Source organism: Gekko japonicus, unplaced genomic scaffold (assembly GCF_001447785.1).
Source record: "Gekko japonicus isolate JY-2015 unplaced genomic scaffold, Gekko_japonicus_V1.1 scaffold854, whole genome shotgun sequence".
Lineage (NCBI taxonomy): Eukaryota > Metazoa > Chordata > Lepidosauria > Squamata > Gekkonidae > Gekko > Gekko japonicus.
Window position 1 is genome coordinate 554,697 of NW_015170916.1, and position 19,492 is coordinate 574,188.

Below are 19,492 nucleotides of genomic sequence, written 5' to 3' on the forward strand. Positions count from 1 at the left end.
GCCCTAAAATGTAATGCCAGGTACCAGAGAGAAACTTTATAAAGGACACAGGCAAACCCAATTAACAATATTATTTTTACTAGGGCTATTTTTGGGCAGGAACGCACAGGAACAGAGTTCTGGCTGACTTCAGAGTTGGCCACGCCCACTACAGCCAAAACCTCTGCACACGTGGCTACAGAGGGAAGACCTGGAGAGTGACCCCCCCCAGTGACTTCGAGGCGAGTGGGCCAGGGCCAGCTTGCCTGGGCTGTCCAAGGGCCAGCTTCCCCGGGCTCCCCACAGTTGCGGGGTGCCCAGGCAAGCCAAGGGAAGGCAGTTTAAAGTGCTTTCCCTTCCCTTCAAGGTGGGGCTTGCCTGGGCTCCCCGCAGCCGCAGGGCGCCCGGGCAAGCCAAGGGGAGGCAATTTAAACTGCCTCCCCTCCCCTCCAAGGGCCAGTTTGTTGGGTGTGGCCTATTATGCCAATGAGTTCCTGCTGGGCTTTTTCTACAAAAAAAAGCCCTGCCGAATCCTATTATAAAATTCGCAACTGAGCAAAATGTGAGCATTGCATTTGAAATGAAGACTGCAGAAATAAAAATAATGTTTACATTTTCCAAAAAAACTTTTCATTAATCTTAACACAATGATAAAAAGGAAGCAAATCACCCCTTAAAGCCTGCTGCCCTTGGTGACCGCCTACTTCACCAATATGGTTGGGCCAGGCCTGCTGACAGCTGTGGGCGAAATGAAAGAAGGAGTCTTTAGCTGCTGTTTCTATCCGGTAGTGCTGACTTGTAGATAAGTCGTTCCCACTTAGCATTCTGTCAAATCTTGGCAAGCTCTCCGGAATGTTTTCCCCAGTCCATCTCTATCACCACCATCTCATTCATACCGAACTAAAGCCAACTGCCCTCTCTCCAGCACCTGATTGTTGTCAGGCATGCAAATGACACTGTCCGACCCCCAATATAAAGAAGACAGTGCTGAGTACTTTAAGTCCCTTTAAGTCATGGATGGCTTCATTCATGAGCTGTCCCTCGTAACTTCATGTAAACCTTGATGATGATGGCAAACAATGCCAGCAGTTCCTTAGAGCCACCACACTGCTTTCCTCTGGTTTTTCTCTCATGTATGAAAAATCAGAACACATTTAAGACGTCTTCGGAGTCCAGACACATAAGATGCAACCCAAAGTGTGGGCTCTTGTTTTTTTCCTCGCAGCCTTCCATGGATATGTGTTGTTAATTCAAATTTATACCTCGCCCTATCCCACAAGTGGTCTCAAGGCGGCTTACAGCATGCAGCCTGTAAAACAATAAAACTTTAAAAGCAATAAAACAGTCGATGGCATGATAGGCAATATCATCAAACCCCATGCCTCATATCAGGTGAATATAGGTGCTCCAGTGCCCAATAATATCATCTGACAGGGTGGCTCAGGGAAAAAGGAAAAAAGGGGGGGGGGGGGGGTTGAGCATCCGCCACCTCAGTCAAAAGCCTGGCAGAAAAGCTCCGTTCTGATTCAAAAATGTCATGTATGAACTAAGGACTGCATACAATAGTCACTTTGAGCAAACTTCAGAGAACGGCAGAAGACAGGAGGGCCTGACGGGAGCTGGTCCATGGGGTCGCGAAGAGTCAGAGTCGACTGTGTGACTGAACAACAACAACAATAGTCACCTGCAATTTTCAGCAGTGTGGTGGCTGACCAAAATTGCTTTCATGTCATGACCATGGGATTTGCTGCTCTTGGTGCCACATTAAGCAGAGTTACACTCTTCTCTGCCTGATGACTTAAAAGGTGTAACTCTGCTTAGAATGGCACTGCGTGTCAACTGACCATTCCTTTATTAGGTTTCTCATTGTGGGTGATTTCCCACAAGCGCTGCTCCGCGCTCACTCTTCTCTTTGCCCCAATGGTACGCATCAATTTCACACAAGCTGCTGCACGGCCACATTTTGCCCCGCAGCTTTGCGCGATTTTCCCCACGTCTACTCAATTCTATTTTTAAGGATTGAGTAGATGTGGGGGAAATCGCGCAAAGCTCCGGGGCAAAATGCGGCACGCAGCAGCTTGTGTGACATTGACATGTACCATCAGGGCAAACGGGAGGAGTGAGCGCGGAGCAGCGCTTGTGGGAAATGTGTGTACAGGTTCAGGGGCTCTCTGTTCTTTTTTGTAATTACTTTATATAGTCCGGTCTCAGGCCTGGCATTGTTGTCAGCTTGGTTCAGCTCCAGAGGGCAATAAGGATCAGCATTTTCTGGAACCCCGAGACTGGCAAAGGGCCCACTTCTCAAACCCTTTTCACTTTGCATGGAGCAACCATGATGTAGTACAGGGGTCACCCATGAGCACTCAGTCACCAACACTTTGACTGCAGTCATAGGCACCAGTTGAAGCAGAGGGAAAGTGAGGCTATTTCCTCCGGAGGAATTTGTCATGCAGTTGCAAGATCACATTTCCCTTTGTAGCTGAGGGCTCTGCCCGTCACTGTATGACGCAACTGTAGGTGTCAGGAGTTTTTTGGGCCGTTTGTTTCTCATGTGCATAAACCAGGAATCGCACCTCCGCACTGAGGGCCCCTTATAGAGTATGCAGTGATGCGCATACTGTGAAGAGGGAAGGAAATGGCACCGAGCCGGGATGGTCTAATTAGACCATCCCAATGGCATGAGAGCGTGCTTGTGCAATCAGACAGGGAAAGTCCATCTGTGGCCCATAGGAACCATTTACTGGTGTCTGATCACGCCCTTTAGATCCATCAGGCTTTCGCAGCTATGTCAGATCTAAAGGCGTATATGATCACAGCCTTTTCCTGGTTTTAGAAAGCAGGGCCACTGAGGCTTTTGCCCTACAGAACGTCTGGTTGGTCACTGGAGATCTGATTGGCTGTGAAGGTTTTTTTTTTTTAATTGCAAGAATCTTCACTGTGTGAGTGAAGATAAGCTATGTGTATTGTGCATGCAAGAAAGTATTTTTAAACAGTATGTTCATTTCAAAAGCATCCTGCTGATCAGCGTGTGTGCCTGAAATGTTGCAGCGTTTCTATTAGATTTATGCATAACCTCACTCCCTGACATTTTGTGCTTGGCTCCCCTTGCAGCTGCTGGATGACCTTGGGCAAGCCATAGTTCTGTCAGAGCAGTTCTTGAAAGAGCAGTTCTTGAAAGAAGACTTCGAGTGAAGGGCGGGATATAAATCCAATCTCTTCTTCCGGGCAAAAGGGGCCTCTGAGAGTGCTATTCCCTCAAAGCACTGGGACCAATAATCCTCCCATTTGCTGAAGACAGAAGAAGAAGAAGAGGAGGAAGAGATTGGATTTCTACCCCGCCCTTCACTACCCAAAGGAGTCTCAGAACGGCTTACAAACTTCTTTCCCTTCCCACAACAGACACTGTGTAAGGTAGGTGCGGCTGAGAGAGCTCTGAGAGAAACTGCTCTTTTTCAAGAACAGCTGTGCCAGAACTATGGCTTGCCCAAGGTCATCCAGCTGGCTGCAAGTGGAAGAGTGGGGAATCAAACCCGGTTCTCCCAGATTAGAGTCCGTGCACTTAACCACTACACCAAACTGGCTCTAGTGGAGAGAAGCCCTTGTCAGCAGTGACTGAAATGAAGCCCTGATTCAGCAGGGGATAGATTAAGCACATTGTGCAAGTATCTATTGCTGCAGTTGCCAACTGCTGAAATGCATATGATTACTATATAAGATTGGCAACTAGATGGGGGTGGGGCATATCCTGTCCCTTTACCAAACATTTAATGAATGTAAATTGGCAGTTGAACATAACATTGATAACATCAACCAATAATCGCTTGCAGACAGCTACCAGGGCCAGTTTACAGGTTGGCACCCATTAAAAGACCTAGCTTTAATACATAGGAACAAATATGGCATGCAACAGTAATGATAAATACATACTAGCCCAGGCTAGCCTGATCTCCTCAGATCTTGGAAGCTAAGCAGGGTTGGCCCTGACTAGTATTTGGATGGGAGACCACCAAAGAATACCAGGGGCATGACATAGAGGCGATGAATGTCTCTTGCCTTGAAAACCCTATGCGGTCACCATAAGTCAGCTGTGATTTGATGGCACTTTCCACCATCACATAGTGACCTAATTATCTAGAGATACAAAAACATAACTGTACCAAAAACTGTACAGTTTTAAAGTATTCCATGGACTTCACTTTGAAAGCCACTATATTAAGACAGGAGTAACAGCACTGTATTTCATGAGCTCCTCAATGATGCCTTTTGCACTTATTAAAGTCTGTTTGTCATTTAGAAAACAGCAGATCCTCAAACTGCCGTGGTCAAATATATTGCAATACTGACATTTTGCCATCTCTATCTGTTACTTATTGTCCCTTGTCTCTTCTGAATTCACTGCTAGTCCCTTTGAGAGATCAAAATGCTTGTGAAGAGCGGCATAGAACTGACAATGTGTATTTAAAAGGAGTATCTCTATTTAATGCACGTCAAAAGAAATCTAACAGCTCAGTCCCAAAAATATAGACTCAGAAATTGAAATCTCAACTCAAAAATGTCACATTGAGTTTACTGGAACTCATCTCCTAATAAATAGCTGAATAAGGGACAGTAGAACCATAGCTAGCCCTAGTAGGTTGGGCTGTGATATTTCCAGGAAGGGGTTCTAAGAAATAACTGAAAAGTCAGTGTTTTGCTCATCCAAAAACTTTCCAGGTCCAAGTGCTAGTGTGTATATCAGTGACAATGAATTGCTACTGTCAGAAACAATAAAGTTGAATAAGAACAGCCAGTTTAAAGTTCAGAAGCACTTTTTCATTACGCTGATAGTCTGCCGTTCTTCTACCACTGAATTCATGCCATAGTATTCCCCATTACTATGTATGGATGTGAAAGTTGGACAATGAAGAAAGCTGACAGGAAGATTCCTTTGAAACATGGTGTTGGAGCACAGTTTCACCTTTACCGCGGACTGCCAAAAGGACAAATAAGTGGGTTCTAGATCAAATCAAGCCTAACAACTCCCTAAAAGCTAAAATGACTAAACTGAGGCTATTTTTCTTTGGTCACATCATGAGAAGACAGGAGTCACTGGAAAAGGCAATAATGCTAGAAAAAGTTGAAGGCAGCTGGGAAAGAGGAAGACCCAACATGAGATGGATTGACTCTATAAAGTTTGCATGCTCTGAGCAAGGCTGTTAATGACAGGACATTTGGAGGTCATTAATCCATAGGATCACTATAAGGCAGAAGCAACATGATGACACTTAACATATGCACACACACACACACATATATAGGCTCCCCAAAATATCTCTATTCAAGCACTGACTAGAACCATACCTGCTTAGCTTAAGCCAAGGGGTTTGATTACCTGCCTTCCAGTCATTCCAAGACCTCTTATGCTGCTCCCTAGAGGCAAGAGACACCTCACGCCCCAAGAACAACATAAAGGGGCAACTGGAGGTCTACAACAGGAGAAGAAAACCAGCAAAAATTGTCCCCTTCCATGTCTGGATTTGTGGAAATCCTCTCTGGTATCTTTTGCCTGCCTCATCATGTTGCAACGTTTCCACCATCTTTCCCTTTTTTTTTTACCATAGGGCTTTATATATTTTGCATGCATACCTCAGAAAGAGATTTCACTGTCTCTCACAACAATCATATGCACAATGAGTGTGGAGTGGAATGAACCTGGAGGTAGGTGTGTTTGTGTAAAGTGCTGTCAAGCCACAGCTTGTGACCCCAGCAAGGGGCTTTCAAGGCAAATGAGAAGCAGAGGTGGTTTGCCATTGCCTTCCTCTGCGGGATCTTTCTTGGAGGTCTCCCTTCCAAGTACTGACCCCTCTTAGCTTCAAGATCAGGCTACACCATGCTGCCTTCCCTCCCAGAGATAGGTACCTCTAAACAATAACCCCATGTAGTCTGAAACCTGGGGAAGTAAGGACCACCTCTCCCCATCCGTACCCCAGAGAGCCTTGCGCTCACTGGATCAACACCTACTGGTTATCCCTGGCCCAAAGGACATCCGCCTAGCCTTGACAAGAGCCAGGGCTTTCTCTGCCCTGGCTCCAGCCTGGTGGATAGGGTTGCCAGGTCTGGGCTGGGAAATACCTGGAGACTTTGGGGGTGGAGCCAGGAGAAGGCAGGATTTGGGGAGGGGAGGGGCCTCCGCATGGTACAATGCCACAGAGTCCACCCTTCAAAGCAGCCATTTTCTCCAGGGGAGCTGATCTCTGTCAGGTGGAGATCAGTTGTAAAAACAGGACAGCCCTCTTAGAGTTTAAAAAAAAATCGGTCACCGATTCTAACTTATCTTTCTAATCAGAAGGAAATCCAAAGGAATTATATCATTTAACTTATGTCGATGTATATTCTATCGTTAAATGATATATTTTAAAACTATGTTTACTATTTTTATGTCCTTAATCTTAGTAAGATCTGCATTAACCCTTTTATGGTTGATGAGGTATTGATTTTTGTTTCTATTTTGTATTTTTTGTTCAAATTGAATAAATTTTAAAAAAGTAAAAGCAGATCTCCAGGCCCCACCTGGAGGCTGGCAACCCTACTGGTGGAATCAGCTCCCACTGGAGATCAGGGCCTTGCAGGGCCTTTTATCTTTCTGCAAGGCGTAAAACAGTGCTGTTCCACCAGGCCTTGGGGTGAGGCAAGTGGGCGTCCATCACAGTTGGCCTCCCTGCTCCAGTTCCCAATCTACTGAAGTACCCATTGATTCCGTCAACGTGGCCCTGACAGGTTTTCTATGAAATTGCTGGTACCTCTTGAATTTTTCTGTTTTAATGATTTTAAATGCAATGTAATTTTATTGTAACGAGTCTTCGACACTGTTTTGTTGTGATCTGCCCTCAGCCCGCTTTGGGGAGGGCAGAATATAAATCCGAAAATAAAAATAAAAAATAAGGGGAAGAAAATCACTTTCCTCCCTTAGATTATCAGATCATTAGTATTATCAGATCATTACTTAAAGAATAAGTGCAAAACAAACAGAAATATATATATAGATATATTTAATTCCTTTTTAATGTGCATTTTTTAATTCAGTACAAATATATAGGGGGCAGTCATAATAAGAAAACTGACATATTTTTCCTGTTTATGACTATTAATCAGGCAACAGGGTGCACATAAAATATAACCCCAAACTATTATCTCATCGTAACAATTTCCTGAGAGATGTTACTCTATTTGTAATGTTTTCTGATGAAATGTTTCTTTTCTTTGTGCACTGAGATACTAGCTCATAGTAATATTGGCACCATAAATGGTTTTTGTCGGGGTAAAGGGTTGTACTCTCTTCATAGCCCAGTAAAAAATAAACTCTGTAATAAATAAATATTTAAAATAAATATCTGCAATCTGAAAGTGTATAAATTAGGTCCATCCTGAAGGAAAAAATATTCTGAATTTCATTTCCCAGTTAGCATCGTCACCAGAACTTCGTCTGACCAGTCCACTTGGTGTTCTTCTTATTTTCCCTATCAGCTGGCTGTTTCTTCTCTCTCTCTTTTTTAAACCATATCTTCCAGTTTTCTACAGTCCAGCTCCATAAGCTTTATTTAGGTAGTTTATTCATGTTCTACAGTAGAGAGGAAATAATCCAGAGTAGTTGAGCCTCAGTCTGGTATGTAAATTGTCCAGTTTCAACTTTCTGTCGTCTATTTGACCAGCACATTATCGAATAAACCTAAAAGACGTTGGACCACTTCACTGCAAGGCTCTTTCTCCTAAATCCAGACATTAGGAAATGAAGGCTTCTCTACCGCTAATTGGCGTCTCCAACCCCAGCTTCCTAGATCTCCTCAGCAGTCCAAAATTCTTTGTGTTGAGACTAAGATTCCATTTCCCTTCTGTGTTGAACTTCAAGTGAATACTAACAAATCCTTGTAGAGTTCTGGCACCCTTTCAGGATCCACAGGCCTGGGCAAGAAATGAGTGAATTTCTGGTGTCTTTTGGACCGTGCCCCATCTCTGGGGCTGCCATCTTTGTTAAGTGCCACAAAGTACCGCCGGCCTGAGTCACCATGCTTGTACACATTGGAGGAGTAAGTGTTGTACCAGTTCTCTTCAAACTGTTCTCTGAAGACACATTCAGGAGTGAGCTTCTCCTACAGAAAATAAAAAAGAGGTTAGAAAAGAGCATCAATAAAAGGGCAGTATCTGCTCAGGGGAAAAAAATCATTTTTTAAAGTCCAATATCAGCATTTTACTTCAAAAGTAACTTTTCTTCCAACCGATGGAATAAGAATTAACTGCTTCTGTTAGGTATAAACAGTGTATACTTCTAGAACAGCAGTGGTATATAAGGAAAGTGATCGTATTGATAAAAAATTCTCCTTTTGCTGAGGGTTACTTCAGCAGCAAGGAATGTAGATACCCCAGAGCTTCAGGTTGTCAACCCCCAGGTGGTGGCTGGAGATCTCCTGGGATTACAACTGATCTCCAGGCAACGGAGATCAGTTCACCTGGAGAAAATGGCTGCTTTGGAAGGTGGACCTGATGACATTATACCCCATTGAAGTCCCCCCCCCCCAAAACCCGCCTTCCTCAGGCTCAACCTCCAGGTATTTCCCAACCTGGAGCTGACAATCCTGCCACAGCTCCACTGGCTGAATCACAAAAGAGAAGCCAGTCTCATTACTATTTCCTGCCTTTACTTTCCAGGGCTCTTTTTGGGCAGGAACGCACAGGAACGGAGTTCCGGCTGGCTCCCGAGTTGGCCACGCCCAGCAGGAGCTCATTAGCATAATAGGCCACACCCAACAGCAGAAACTCATTAGGATTGGCTACATTAGGGGTGTGTGGCCTAACGTGCAAAGGAGTTCCTGCTACAAAAAAAGCCCTGGGTTTTGACAACAAACAAGGTAAACAGAATAAGAAGGGAAAGGTGAGTGTGGCTGGATGACCACACTTCTGGTAACATGGTGGTGTGGCCTAATGTGCTAATGAGCAGTGCTGTCAGGGTGTGGCCTAATATGCTAATGAGTTCCTGCTGGGCTTTTTCTACAAAAAGAGCCCTGCTTTTACCGTTCCTTTCTTCTCTCCCTCTCTCTCTCTGAAATTCAGTAAGTGACTTAAGGCATGACTTATGTTTATGGCTGATCCATGAAGAGAGTAACTATACAGCAGAGGTATCTCAGGACTCTGAAACGGATCATTATAAATGTTGCTCCTCCCACCCACCCCACCCCAAGGCTGGACTCGTTTTCATCCTCCAAACGGACAAAATGTTATATATTTGATAGTGCATAGTATAACCCTTCATTATTTTATTTTGAAAGACGTTTTTCTCAGGGGCAGATATGCCATTCTAACTTACAGGGAAATTTGCCAGTGGGCCGCTGACCTAGAGGGCCAAAAGAAAGCAGAACCAGAGGCCAGAAGAAAGCAGAAGAAAGCCTCAGCAACTTTGCCGGAAGCTCAGAGATCACTTGGATCAGAGCCTTCAGTGGCAACAATTATGGGTGTTAGCGCACCAATGGCCTCTTCCCACACTGCTGCCGGTTTGTGGGAGGGGGCAATAGGAGAGCTGATGCTCTTTGTTGAGGCCACCGGTCAGGTCTGAGCAGAGTAGCCCCTGAAGCACTGGCTTGTAGCACCACAGAGGCCATTCAGCTTGGCTTACTCCTGGGCTATTCTACCTTCTCAGTCCACCCATGGAAATTTCCTAGGATGAAAGGGTGGTGATGGACAAAACACTCTAATGGCATCTATTTCTATATCAGACCACTTGTATTCTCGACATTTTTCTTAGGAGTCATACACCTTGTTTACATTTTCTTTTCAGCCTTAAGCCAATATTTTTTTCCACCTTCAGGCAACGATTTCCAGAGACTTCTCTCTGCAGAGGAACCCCTGTGCATTAGAGAGGATTCTGGGGCTTGTTTTAAGGCAGATGCCCAATTCATGTGGCATGATGGCATTTCACTGTCTCTCCACATAAACTTAGGAGCATTTAAGAGCATAAACAGCTGTTCTCTGCGGGGAAAGATCCATAGGGGTAGGCAAGCTGACTTTTGAGTAGGCCAGGCTGTTATTGTTGATCTTTTCACTGATATACCCCTAATAAACTCCAAACCCAGCCTGACAAATATCAGGAAATGATCACATGGCATTTCACATGACCAGATTATTGTAGATCCTTGGCACCTTGATTTGTGTCACTGTCCAGATAAGTCACTCCAGGTAATTAATAAAAGAGATGCAATGTACTCTTATAGAAGCCAGCGGCAAAATTCCCAATATCTGTAATTAGGTACCACATTCAACACAACCCATAATGGGTGTTAATGATGGTGAAACTTACAGAGCCGTAGAGTTCTCCTTTCTCATTCATTCCGAGGTAAAGGCCGCTGTCCACCCCTCGAATACTGACTAAACCCACTGCCACACTGATGAATTCAAGGATACCTGCATTGACACAAAAAAATCAGAGGTTTTATGTTAATATCTATGTACATCAAGATTGATGTAAAAATATAGTGAAAGACTGATGAGGCCTCTACTAAACACAATCTAGTTTTAATACTATAACAACATCCACAACATGTTTATCTTAGTAACAATTAGTTCTAGTCATCTATTTTGATACCTAATTGATCTGAGGGTATGGACTGAAGTCACATGATTTGCATTGCTTAAATTGGTCTGGGTATGGGAGAATTTCTGGGAATCCCATTTATGCTGCTTTCATATAGGAAGGCAGGACATAAATATGACTAGTAAATAAAATACTGAGAATTAAGCATGCGCATAAGTACCTTCAGCTAAAATCGAGCGGGCTTAACATTGCTTAACTTTGGCTGGTTTGTGCCCATTTATTCTTAAACTATAATCATGTTAGATGGATAGACTGGGAAAAATCCTTTGTTGCTTTATTCCAACAGCACATACCACTCATCATTAGCTTTCAAATAAGAGCAGCTGATTTTAGTCATAGCTTTAAATCACTCATATATTTATGATTTTTTTTTAAAAAAAATCTGAACTACTTTCCATCTAAAGAAAAATAAGATATATGTTATCATATACAGTTTCTGGAGTTTTAACTGAAAATTATTAGGTTTCTGATGTGTGATGCTAAGGGGCATCCCCAGACTAATATTTTGCAAATATCAAATGCTAAATCTTTCTGTTGCAAATAAATCATCAGAGATTTCTGATATTTAAAGTTCCATTGAAAGACATGGGAGGTATTCTGTCTTTCTGATATCATTTTCAAAGTCACTGTTCCCCCCCCCCAGTAATAAGCAGGTGATTCAACTCACAAAGAGACCACATCAGACACATATACTGAGAATGAAGATAGAATAAAGAAGTCCCAGAAATGTTTGATCTCAATTTCAAACTTTTTTTTTTTGGTAATTGCTTAGTGTTTACATGCTGTAAGAAGTCTCCCTTCTGCGCAGAACTTTGTGTTGAACTAAAAGTTCCTTTCCCTTGGAAAAAAAACATTGGCATTACCAGTGTGTTATAAATCAGTTAAGAACCTTTTGCACGGGGATTGCTTTGACTATCGGAAACCTGATAGAAAACCTCTTCAGCCACCTATTGTGGCTGTTAATTCACAAGGCACTCAGTGACTGCCAATAATAGCAGGTTTCTTTAGATAAGGCTGGCTGTTTGCCCTTTCAAATCATTCTCCCCATTCTTGGTTATTAGTTGCACAGTCGTGTTCTAAATCAGAGGGGTGGATTTTTGGACTTGGGAGGCCTAAGATCTGGCACAGCAGTGGCCAAACTGTGGCTCGGGAGCCACATGCGGCTCTTTCACACACATTGTGTGCAGTGTTCCCGCTAAGCTGAGTTAGTGTGAGCTAGCTCACAGTTTTTGAGCCTCCGGCGCACACATTTTTGTCTTAGCTCAGGAATGATGGCTCCAGAGCAAACTAATTTATGCAGTAGTCAAATCACCTGCTCACAACTTTCATGCCAGTAGCTCACAAAGTAGAATTTTTGTTCACAGGACTCCATAGCTTAGAGGGAACATTGATTTGTGTGGCTCCCGGCAGGGCAGCTGGGCCAGCGAAGGGGAGGCGTGCCTCCCCTCCCCAATCTGTCTTCCTTTCCCCAGCCAGTGTTCCCCTTTCTTGGTAGGCTTGAGCGGGGGGGGGGGAGAGAAAGAAAGCAACTTTAGCTTTAAAGGCGTTCTCAAAGCCCACCCCCGCCTACAAATATCATTGTTCAAATAAGTATCATTATCAATATCTATTTTTACCCCTTTTTTATTATTTTTGGCAGTCTCATTTAATGTTATAAAAAGCAATTCTGCATAGTTTTCAATAAAAACATATGTGTAATATTTGTTCACGTCATGCAGCTCTCATTACATCTGACGTTGATTCTATGTGGCTCTTACGCCAAGCAAGTCGAGCCACTCCTGAAACACCTGCTTCTCTGTGGATTCAGTCACTTACTAGCCTTCGACAAGCCACTCTCTCGCCACTTCTTGTTCCAACAGGGTCAGTTCAAGGCCCAAGCGGCTCCTTCAGGCCACCACAAGGTGCTGACAGCCAACTGGGACTTGCGTTGTTCCCAGCTGGCCCAGCTACAGAGGTGGTCTGAGACGTAGCCTACGTTGGCCATCCCCTCCCAGACCCACGTCACTGGTCCAGATCTCAGCAAGCTCCCAAGATAATGGGTTTGCCCAGCCTACACCCAGCCATCAGCAAATACCTTGGGATTATTACACGGGAATAGTAGACACCTGCCTGGGCTCTTGCAAAGGTCTACGCAGGCTTATGATGCAGTTATACCTTCCATTGATCTTAGGAAGTCAATGAGCTTAAGAAGGGTGTAACCGCTTAGAAATGCACTGTCAAAAAGCTGTTCTGCAGATACGTAATATTAAGCTAGACTAACACTGATGGAGCTGCAGTGGCTCAAGTGGTTAAGACGCTGAACTGCAGGCTGTGGAAGGTTAGTAGTTCAGCAGTTCAAGACCCGAGTGTGCCGCATGATGGAGTGAGCTCCCGTCTCTGGCCCCAGCTCCTGCCACCCTAGCAGTTCGAAAGCAAGAAATTGCAAGTAGATAAATAGGTAGCACTTTGGTGGGAAGGTAAAAGCATTCCGTGCGCCTTGGTGTTTCGTCATGCCGGCCACATGACCATGGAAACGTCTTCGGACAGCGCTGGCTCTTCGGCTTTGAAATGGAGATGAGCACCGCAACCCTAGAGTCGGACTCGACTGGCTTTCGAGCAAGGGAACCTTTACCTTTAACACTAAACAGCAATGTCAGTTCAGTGCACTTGCACAATTCAGGGCCCTGGATGCTCAGTTCGGTTCAGTTGTACTTTGTACAGCCAGCATCGCACTTAAGGTTGCAATCCTTCAAATATTTGCATATGCATAAGTCCCATTCAAATGCATGGGGTTTACACAAAGGCACCTGACGGCAGGATTGAATTACAACTGATTAAGACTTAACTACAATTACTCTTTCTTTCTTTTTTAAGAAAAGAGATCTGGAAGAGAGTAAAAGGCCGAAACTGATGAGCCCTCTTCCTTCCTCAGCCAGAGCAATGCTGTGCGTAATGCTGGTACCTGACTCAGAAAATATGCAGTGCTTCATTCCTAAAGCAAGAGGTGCCAGTTCTCAGCACCCTCTGACTTAGAAGCCTTCTCTTCTAATCTGACTCATAAATGGCGTATTACCTACAACGAAAGCACTATTTGTCATGCCTGGGCGTTTAAAACTGTGTGTACCTTTTACTAGTGTTTTTGGCTTTTTTATTATTTTGTTTTATCATTAGCCAGTTTGGGTGTTCCCTGAACAGAAAGACTGAGCAGAGGTTTAGTAAGCAAATAAGTATCCATATGGTACTCAGCCACGTGGATAACATGTGACAACTGAGGCAGATGTGCATTGGACATGGCTGTCTGCAAGTGGTGGACAATCCTAGCTTCCAAAGCAGCTCAACATGTATGTGCATGCAATACCTATGGGCATGCAATTCCTACATAGGTATTAAAGGTAAAGGTAAAGGTAAAGGTTCCCTTGCTTGAAAGCCAGTCAAATCCGACTCTAGGGTTGCGGTGCTCATCTCCGTTTCAAAGCCGAAGAGCCAGCGCTGTCCGAAGACGTTTCCGTGGTCATGTGGCCGGCATGACGAAACACCAAGGTGCACGGAACGCTGTTACCTTCCCCACCACTTGCCTACCTATTTATCTACTTGCAATTTCTTGCTTTCGAACTGCTAGGTTGGCAGGAGCGGAAACATAGGCATTGCATGGTGTTATTTCTGGCCTGGGTGCAATGGCCATTGCATCTCAGTGATGGAAGCAAGACACTGCTGCAGGGAGTCAGAGGCACTCTTGACTTCACACAGATGCCAGAGCCTGCAAGCCCTGACTCCAGTCCAGTCCCTGCAAACCTCTGCCTGTGTATTTAATTCAGGCCGACGTCCCCAGAATCACAGCATCTGCACCGTTGGCTGTCCTCCACCACACCTTCCACCAGCCTTTCCTAGTCCAAGTTGTTTTGAAACTTCCAGCTCGACGAGAGCCGTTGCTATACCATCTGTTGCTATAGGATGCTTCCGTCGCGGGAGGGAGGGAGAGAGGTAAAGAAGCAGCCGGAGGGAGCGAGCGAGGGGGAAGGGGAGGAGGGAAGAGAGCGCCGCGCCTTACCGAAGAGGCTGTGGTCCTGCCTCGTGCCCTGGACGCTGCCGTCGGGCAGGATCTGCAGATGGAAGCCCGTCCTGCAGTAGAGCTGCCTCCGGCGTAGGATGCCCTGCAAGTGGGCTAGATCCGTGGCGCCTGCCGCCGCGATGCTCCCTCGGGACCCTCTCTCCATTTGAGCCAGGCGGTCGCCGAGCAAGGCCGGCCTCTCCCCGGCAGGAGGCAAGAGGAAATGGGAGCCCACCTGCTGGCCCAGGCCTTCCAGGCCGCCGAGGAAGCCCCCAACTTCGGCTAGGGGGGCCATGGTGGAGCCAGAAGGGACGGGGAGGATGGGGGAGGGGGGGGAGCCGAGAGCGACGGGAGGCCGAGGCTGAGGACCGGCTGGAGGGGGAAAGGGAGACTCGACGGCGTCCGCTCTAGAGGCTCAGCCGATGCTGGAGGCTCTCCCGCTGGCCGGACTCCGCATTAAGATAGCAGCTGCCTGTCTCGGGAGTCTCTTCTCTCCCCGGGCATGGGGGTGGCGGGGCCGGGCCGGGCCTTGGCATAAAAACATCGGCAGCCGCGGCAGGTGCTGGGTGGGGGTGCCGGTGCCCGCTGGCGGGTGTCTTGGGGGGGGAAGCCAACGGAGGAGTCCCGAGCGCGGCTGCTCTCCCAGCGCAGACAGCAGCGAGTGCGGAGGGACGGTAAAGATATATATGCATGGGGCAGGGTTTTTTTTTCCCCTTTCCCCCACCCTGACATATGCTAATGCTGGAGGTGGCTTGCAAGCAGGTGAGCCGCGGCGTTTGAAATCTTAAACCCCGCGTCTCTTCCCCTCCTCACACCTCTGCCCCTCCTCCGCCTTGATCCGAAGTGACGAAGGGGAGTTCCTAATGTTCCCCAGTCATTCACGCACAGAAGAGAGACAGACTTGGCTTCCAACTTCACCTTGGAGGCTGGCAAACACCCTCCCCGCCACCCCACCCCACCCCAAATCCTCCTCCTCCAACCCCCCCCCTCCTCCCCACACACGGCTGTCGACGGGGAAGGGAGGATGCCGTCGGATCTCCGCGCCCTTTTGATGTGCCAGCCGCTCGCCAGCGATAAGTCGCAGCGAGCAAAGCGCCCCGGTTTGGCAGGGACTCCGGCGGCGGCGGCGGCAGCAGGAGGGTTGGACTCTCGCCGTGCGTTACGTGGACAGGTGCAGGGAAAGGTAAGACGCAGAAGAAGGAGAAAGGGCGTTACCGGAGGGTTAGACCTGCTCAGACAGACATGAAAGGGAAGAAAAAAAACAGAGATCTAACAGCTTGACTCCTTGGTTTTCAGAACAACTCATAAAAGTGTTACATGCATTCCCTCTCCCCCGCACCTTTTATCACCTTATGTTTCCAAAAGGGGGGATTTTCCCCTCTCCCTCCCCAATGAACTGGCACCCTCCACTGGGGTTTCCCCCCTTCTTTCAAGAGCCTTTTTTTTGGGGCTTAGCTTTGCTTGGCTTTCATGCTTCATTTATCACAGACAATGTGACACATATCGGTATTGTGTGGCCTGCACTGAAATAGTGTTTAACAATAGTTTATATTATATACATAAAACAGAACAAGGAGTATATTCTGGGCTATTTCAGAAGTCTGGTAAAGCGGATGACATGTATTGTTAAGTCTGACAATAGGAAGAGCCCCAAAGGGGCAGTGAATATCAGAGCAGAGCACCTTGGCTAAAAACCCAAATGTCACATTTGTTTCCATCTTCGGCCATGACACAGGTGTGAATGTCAGAAAGGAGGCCCAAGACACAAGGATTTCTGATATTGCCTCAGGAAAATCTTACCAGTCAGTGTTGTCGGGCTGCTCTAGGAATCGCCATAAACTCTCTGACCTGCCCAATGATGATTATATTAAGTACAATTACAAAATATCAGATCATATATTCAACATTATGTTTTACAGATCACTGAAACAATTGATGTCAACGATGGACAAATTCCCCCGGAGTTGATATTCGTTTCGAGGCGTCTTTTTCACACATCAAACCTCATAAGTGTGCTTCCACATGATCATAAATCTTCCAAACTGGATATTCCTTGGTTCCTATACGTTTTGATGTCATTCACAAAAGTTCTTAACCATAATATCAAGGACAGGCTGATCAGCCTTCTGTTTATACCTTTACCATACTGCAGCCCCCTTCTATCTTTTCTGCCCAATGATGATAAAAAGACGTGTTAAAAAAAAATAATAAAAAAATAAACTCTGTGACCTGGATAGCCCAGGCTAGCCCAATCTTCTCTGATCTCAGAAGCTAAGCAGGGTTGGCCCTATCTAGTATTTGAATGGGAGACCTCCAAGGAATACCAGGGTCATGACTCAGTCAGACAATGGCAAACCACCACTGAACAGCTCTAGCCTTGAAAACCCTTTGGGGTTGCCATAAGTCAGCTGTGACTTGACGGCACTTTCCACCACCACTACTGTTTTACCAACTTTTGAATATTTTACTTTAACACACACAACATGTAAGAAAAAATGTCGGGCCTCAGTTGATGAATCCAATATCATACCAACCAACCCACCAGCATCCATCCTTGGCAGAGGTGCCATTTTAGATAGAGCACAGCAATAGTCAGCCAATGTGTGAAAACCACCTGATGCTTGATCACCTGTGGCCTGAACAATGAGTGAGCCTTCCCTCTAGCTAGGTGGTGTACCTAATCTGTTCCAGCATCTCTCCCTTCCCTGCATCCTCTGTAAGGAAGGAACAGTAGAAGTGTTTTCTGCTTTCCAAACAAGGCCCCAGGAGACCAGGACTGAATGCATGCATGCCACTTAACAGTGCTTTTCTGAGCCTCTTTTCCGCTGTGTGTTGAGGTGCGTGAATGAGCCACAGTCTTAAATGTGCTGCTTCTGGGTTTTAAAAAACTGAAAGACAGCCATGCAGGAAGGTAATTGACAACCTTCAGTCCTTCCATCACCTGACAGAAACATTACTTCCTGAAGCCCATTTTTGCCCTTCATCCAACATTGTTTCCACTCTGGAGAAAGGCTTTTTCTCCTCTTTTTAAACCTCCCCTGTTAACCAGTGTCATATTCTCTAGGTTCAAAAAGGATAGCACCATTATTTTTGCATCCCTAGAAGAGATTCTATGGCAACCACTCTGATTTGCAGAAAACTGGATTTCCTTAATCAAATTGTTTCCTTCACCAACTGCACACAACCAGGGGTCATTTCGTAGAAAAAGAGGTAGGGAAACTCATTAGCATAACTCATTAGCATATGCCACACCCCCTGACATCAGTGCGAGGAAGCCCCGCCAAGGCCCTCCCTGGCCCCAGGCAGGCAGGGGTGGGGAGAGGCAGGGAGGAAGCAACTTACCCTCCCTCTTCTCCTGCCTCCTGGCTGAATGAGGGCCGGAAGCAGGGCGACCGGAAGCAGGGGGCGGGGCTTCATTGTGTGCCCCGCCCCCGTACCTCACCCCAGGGAACCGCGATCCCCCCTGAAATGACCTCTGCACACAACACATAAGAGAGAGGGGTGAAAAAACAGGAATGGGGGGGGGAGTCCCTGCTGGTGCCATCCAGGAGTTTTCACAAGAAAGAGGAAGGAAGGCCTAATTATTTTCTGCCTTAGGTGGAAGGGAGAGGTAAGCATGCTTGAGGAAAATTGTGACTGCATGTTGACCTAACGGCAGCTGAACATTCACCGGACTGTTTGGGTAGTGGGTCTCCCATGTCTCAGAACTATCCAGCAGAGGATTAAGCTGCCTGCTCATGTGGAAAAATGCAATAATCACCATTGCAACCAACTATTTCAACAAATAAATAAAAAAATATGAATTTCAGGGAGGAAAGACTTGTTGGAGACTCTGTCTGGTACTAGTTTACTTAATCTAGACCCCATTTTTCTCCCCACTGTGGATCCAAAATGGCTTACAATGTCCGCCCCTTATCTTTGCAGGTTGGGATGATAGACAGGGCCAATGTTCCCTCTAAGCTGTGGAGTCTTGTGAGCAAAAATTCTACATTGTGAGCTGCTGGCATTAAAGTTGTGAGCTAGCTATTTGACTCCTGCATAAATTAGTTTGCTCTGGAGCCATCCTTCCTGAGCTAAGACAAAAAAGTGTGAGCTGGAGGTTAAAAACCAGTGAGCTAGCTCACACTAACTCAGCTTAGAGGGAACACTGACAGGGACTGACCTAAAGACACCCAGTAAGATTCCATGGCAGAGCAGAGATTTGAACCTGAGTCTCCCAGACCCTAGTCTGACAGTCTAAGCCAAGGGTGTCAAACATGCAGCTCAGGGGGTGGATCAGGCCCTGGAGAGCTTCCATCAGGCCCGCAGTGGAACTGGCTGTCTTCTGCTTCTTCCAGTTCTGCTGCTGCTGCATCATCGTAGGTTTGCAGCTTACAGATACACACCTGAACAGCATACTCAAGATTGCAACAGCACAGACATTTTGATGCAATAATTCAGAGCAAGAGGTGTCAGTTATCAGACACCGTTAAATAAACAAAATATTGCAAGAGTGCTAAAGTTTTAAGCATGTTTTTATTTTAAGTTAAAAAAAAACTTTGTATTTAAAGTTTATATCTCTGCTACCTGGCTTTACATTTTATGACACACATGGCCCAGCCCAACAAGGTCTCATTTATGTCGGATCTGGCCCTCATAACAAATGAGTTCGACACCCCTGCACTACACAATGCTGGTTCAGTTAGTGGTTGCTGAAAGATCCAGCTTCGGTTTGTACATGCATTTTCTTGTACAACCTTGTGGGAGTTGTAGTTTCTATGCCCTCTGTCAGTATGTTGTATAATACGTTTTTAATCGCCTAAATAATAAATAGCAAAATGCAAAGGTTTAAAAAAAGATTATGTGCTCATTTCTTTTGAACTGATTAG

The 19,492-nt window shown here is 45.8% G+C and overlaps 2 protein-coding genes across 2 annotated transcripts in view; one reads left to right on the forward strand and one right to left on the reverse strand.

Annotated features, from left to right (window-relative positions):
- Nucleotides 1-7,859: 7,859 nt before the first annotated feature.
- Nucleotides 7,860-14,919, reverse strand: FGF20 (fibroblast growth factor 20). The gene is made up of 3 exons (XM_015418750.1): nt 14,625-14,919; nt 10,304-10,407; nt 7,860-8,105 (listed from the first exon to the last, which is right to left on the reverse strand). Exons 1-3 carry the CDS (start codon nt 14,917-14,919, stop codon nt 7,860-7,862), a joined length of 645 nt encoding a protein of 214 aa, XP_015274236.1.
- A 729-nt stretch (nt 14,920-15,648) lies between these two features.
- MICU3 (mitochondrial calcium uptake family member 3) overlaps nt 15,649-19,492 on the forward strand; it is a 75,448-nt gene continuing 71,604 nt past the window's right edge. Inside the window, exon 1 of the mRNA XM_015418745.1 lies at nt 15,649-15,807. Within this exon, the coding sequence (XP_015274231.1) occupies nt 15,649-15,807 (159 nt within the window). The remainder of the gene's footprint in view (nt 15,808-19,492) is intronic.